At 28.8% G+C, this 4,342-nt stretch overlaps 1 protein-coding gene across 1 annotated transcript in view; it reads right to left on the bottom strand.

The window, feature by feature from the left end:
* Positions 1–3,901: 3,901 nt before the first annotated feature.
* LOC108753315 (luciferin 4-monooxygenase-like) overlaps positions 3,902–4,342 on the bottom strand; it is a 4,621-nt gene continuing 4,180 nt past the window's right edge. Inside the window, exon 8 of the mRNA XM_018494797.1 lies at positions 3,902–4,069. Within this exon, the coding sequence (XP_018350299.1) occupies positions 3,902–4,069 (168 nt within the window). The remainder of the gene's footprint in view (positions 4,070–4,342) is intronic.

Here is a 4,342-nt window from a genome sequence, read left to right on the forward strand (position 1 = left end):
GTCATCGTTGACATAGATTCGTGCGATGTATATTGTTGAGATAATTCGGTGAAATTTCCTGAGATCATAAAAAGTCGATTTCGCAAGAGTCTCCCATTCAACTGGATCTCTTCTTGATGGTATTGCCGTAAAATGTCATGTTTCTCGTACTCGTGACCACATCCTGCCTCAACTTCATTCTTATGTAGTTGACGTAGTTTCTTCTTCTTACTTCGCACAGTTGTAACATTCCTTTCTTTTTCCTTCGAACGGTATATTCGGCGACAAGGAAACGGATAATTTTTAGACCAGATGTCACATATACTACCGCTCAAAAGTATTTGTTCATCCCGATTTTTGTGTATGTGCCTTTTTTATATTCTGTTCTAAATCTACTATTCTTTTTATATGTATAAAATACAAAACTTTGAATTATTAAATGTTATTGTTAAATCTAATATTTAGAAGATTAGGAAATGAAGAAGATCGAAGTTCACTCTTTTTCATTTAATTAAAAAACAGAATAGGTAAATACTCTTGAGCGGCAATGTATTTATCGTTGCATGCATCAAATATTTCGATCACTCGATAAAACGATCGCATTATTTTATCAATATTTGTCTTAAATTAAATAGCGATATTAAATGGAGATAAAAGCATATATTGCAATTCCTCATAATTTTACGATAGCAACGTCGTTACTCAAAAATGTATAACATTTTCTAAATAATTTGAACAGTTTATTTTATTTTAGTATTTTATGACATTTTTGTGAACTTAGCATCTCATTTTCAAAATTTCAATATAAGTAAAGAAATTCTGATTTTTCTCTAAATAGTTTTAGATACATTTAAAAGAATTAGCTTAGTAATTAAATAAAAGTAGAAATTTATGGATATGTATGTATCTGTTTTATGATTCCAGTAGTAATTAAAATTAATTCTAATTGAAATAAAAAAGTTATGTTTAATTCAATGGCATATAAAATTCGGGATATTTTAATTATTTATTGTATAAGAATGAAGATAAAAATGTTAATAAGTATCCGGCGACACTCATCTTTATTAATTAATAATAAACAGATATTTTGTATAAACGAATATTGTGCATATGAAAGAGTATTTTGTGTAAATGAATACCTATTGCATAATTACGAGTATTGATATTATAATAGCAGTTTTATATAATATTAATAAAATTGAACATTTTGCACATTGTTAAATATGATCTTATAAAAAATTAATAATAGTAATATCTTTGCACGATTATTGAATTTGACAGTGAATCTTCCGCAAGCTGTTTCAATCTCTCTTAACAATTTTTTTCGTATTCGATATCTTGACGAATTTAATGTTCTCGCGAAGTCTGTAAAAAAATTCTCCCGATTTCCTTGCACCGGCTTCATCAATTCTTTGGCCGTCATTTGCAAACGATAAATTTATCTTAAAGAAGATCGACCATAGTGCAATTTCTTTGCGCGAAGTGTCACGTTCTTGCCGTAATCGCGGTACCTGTAATCGTTTTGCTCTTAATCACGAATGACCACCGTGCGACGTGAAGCTTATTTTACGGTTGTTTTAGTTCCGCGCGGGTCGCAATAACTTAATTAAATCCGACCTATTTAATCCGGCTACGGTGCGCTGAATCACTTTGATTTTAAAGCTTGGCGATTACGCGAGAGAACGAAATTATCTCGGCGCGCGACTTTTTTAGCTTCGCGCGTTTACTTATTTGCGAACACTTGGTTGAGTCTTCTTCAAGTAGAGAAAGCGTGGTTGGACTAAACACGTCGTAAAGCAAATATTAAAACTTCGCTGCTGTTTTGCGCACTTTACGTTTGAAGACGATTACAGGAAATATAACCACAGAAATCGCCATTCTGCGTTCTTTGCATGCCTTTTTCTCTCGAATATTTCTCAAGAAGTTAAATGTGTGCTGATGTACCGTTATTGAAGTCAACTATCGATATTCATTATCGATATTGATAAGATATTTTTTAAACATAATTTTTTATATATAATTAGAATCTCTTTTTAAACTACGAATTATAAAATTATTTCAATTTAATTATTCTTTTTACAGATTTTTATTTTTAAATGTAATAATAATTTTTTATGTTAATTAATCATATTTAATTAAATTAAATTATTTCAAATAATTTAATTTTATCTATGATCTTAAAATATATATATTAGTTTAGCAATCTTTTCAATCTCGACTCTCTCTCTTTAATCTTACATGAATCTTATATGATCTTATATCTTTTGTGAATACAAAATTTTTATTTTTTTTTCTCTTACACGTAATTTCGTTACATGGCTATGAATTATTTTAATTATATTATTTATTATTGCGAATTTGATATTACGATAATTAAATTCATATATGTATATTTTAAAACGAGAACAATTATTTAATATGTTCGACTGATAATAATTTTGTAAATGCATTAATAAAGATTTTTAACTCACGTTTTTCAGTTATTTATGCTCATAAAAGCGCGCGATAGTAAATATAATTTCTCGACTTTTAATCGTATTTGATATAAATTTTTATGTTGCTTGTATAATTATAATACAATGTAATTCTTTAAGTATTTATTATGCAATTGAAAATTATATCAGCTATATATATTTACACTGCCACTTTTTATCGCGAATAAGAAACTTTATTTTGATTTTATTTCTTTCTTCCCCTTACACTAGAAGCAATCAGAGTCAACGTATTTTGTAGTATTGTGTACGAAGCTCCTCTTGATTCGCTCGAATTTCTCTTTTTAATGCATATACCAAGCTACACCGTGGTACTCAGACGTACGTAATAGGGACGACAAAACATGAATGTCCTGCGACAGGAAAATCCGCTCTCAACAATGACAAGCGAAATAGATGAGCAGGACGTTTGGAAAAATCTCTTGAGTTTCGTTCTAACGTTTCCATGAAGATTTCCGTTACTTCGAACTGTAAGAACGTAATGATATTTTATCTGGCATTTCCTACACATTTTATGATGATCGTTTGTGTTTTGCAATAATGAGTAATAAAAAAACGAATACTAAAAGCTATTTTTTTAATTCCACTGTATTTGACAAAAGCGTTTTGTTTATTATGTATACACGTGGTGTAGTAATAAAATTTGTTAATGTTATGTGACAAAAAACAAACACCACTGAATTAGTATACAAACCTTTATTGTTCTTCAACGTAATCATTCCTAGAGACAATACACTTCTGACAACGTTCATACAATTTTTGGAAACAAAATTTTCCTGAAAAAAATTTCCTGCGAAAAGTCATCTTTGATATAAATTACTTTGAAAGACAATAAAGTCATTTGTATACTAATTAAGTGATATTTATTTTCACATAACATCACGAAATTTTGTCGCCATACCACGTACAATACCTACCTATATATACACCAATAGTAATCGATTTATGTAGATATATCTCCATAGGAAATTGTTTATTTCTATTGAAATCGTTTATCTGATATCGCTTTATTAATTGGTTTATTATAAATTTGTATATAGCGATACATATCCTAATGTATCATGACACTATCATAATATCATATTTTATCGATAATCACCTAACAAATACAAATGAGCCACGAGTATGCGATAAAACGATACTCCGCTCTATAAATTTGATAAAGGGTAATTCTATATATCACTGGTTATACATATATCAAATTAATTTATTAAAAGTATAACATGGGATTTTTATATAAAGGGATTTTTTTACGTCATATTTTGTAATACATTACATAATATTGTGTTACATATTATAAGAAATTATTACAGAAAGAATTATTACTAGACATTTTTAAAGCATTGAAATTGATTTAAAAAATAATAACTACCATAATACTATATATACATATATATTTTAAATTGAACAACATGACAATGATTACAATATCATTTTAATTCGTTCAAGTAATTCTTCGCGATTTGCTTGAGTTCCTTCTTAGCGATCTTTCCCGTGGCCGTACGAGGAAGCCTCTGCATGAATTTAACTCCCGCATGCAACCTGCAGTACCACGGCATGTTCTGCTCAACCAAGTTGGTTATGTCGAGCTCCGTCGCCTGAAATTTACGTGAGGAATTGTAATGTAACGTATGTAGGGCAAGACGGTGAAACTTAGGGTCTGCAGTAAATTATGCTGCGCGTACAAAAGCAAGTCAATTCATTTTTTTTAGTAGAATGTAAATAAACATGAAGAGATTGTATAGTATAATTTTATACTAATTTCTTAAAAAAAAAAAGACCAATATGTGAATTACTTTGGGTATTATATAAAATATTCAGTAACTTTACAGAGAATTTAAAAAATATATCTTCTTATAATCTTTAAAAAA

The sequence above is a fragment of the Trachymyrmex septentrionalis genome, unplaced genomic scaffold (assembly GCF_001594115.1).
Source record: "Trachymyrmex septentrionalis isolate Tsep2-gDNA-1 unplaced genomic scaffold, Tsep1.0 scaffold69, whole genome shotgun sequence".
NCBI classification, from domain to species: domain Eukaryota; kingdom Metazoa; phylum Arthropoda; class Insecta; order Hymenoptera; family Formicidae; genus Trachymyrmex; species Trachymyrmex septentrionalis.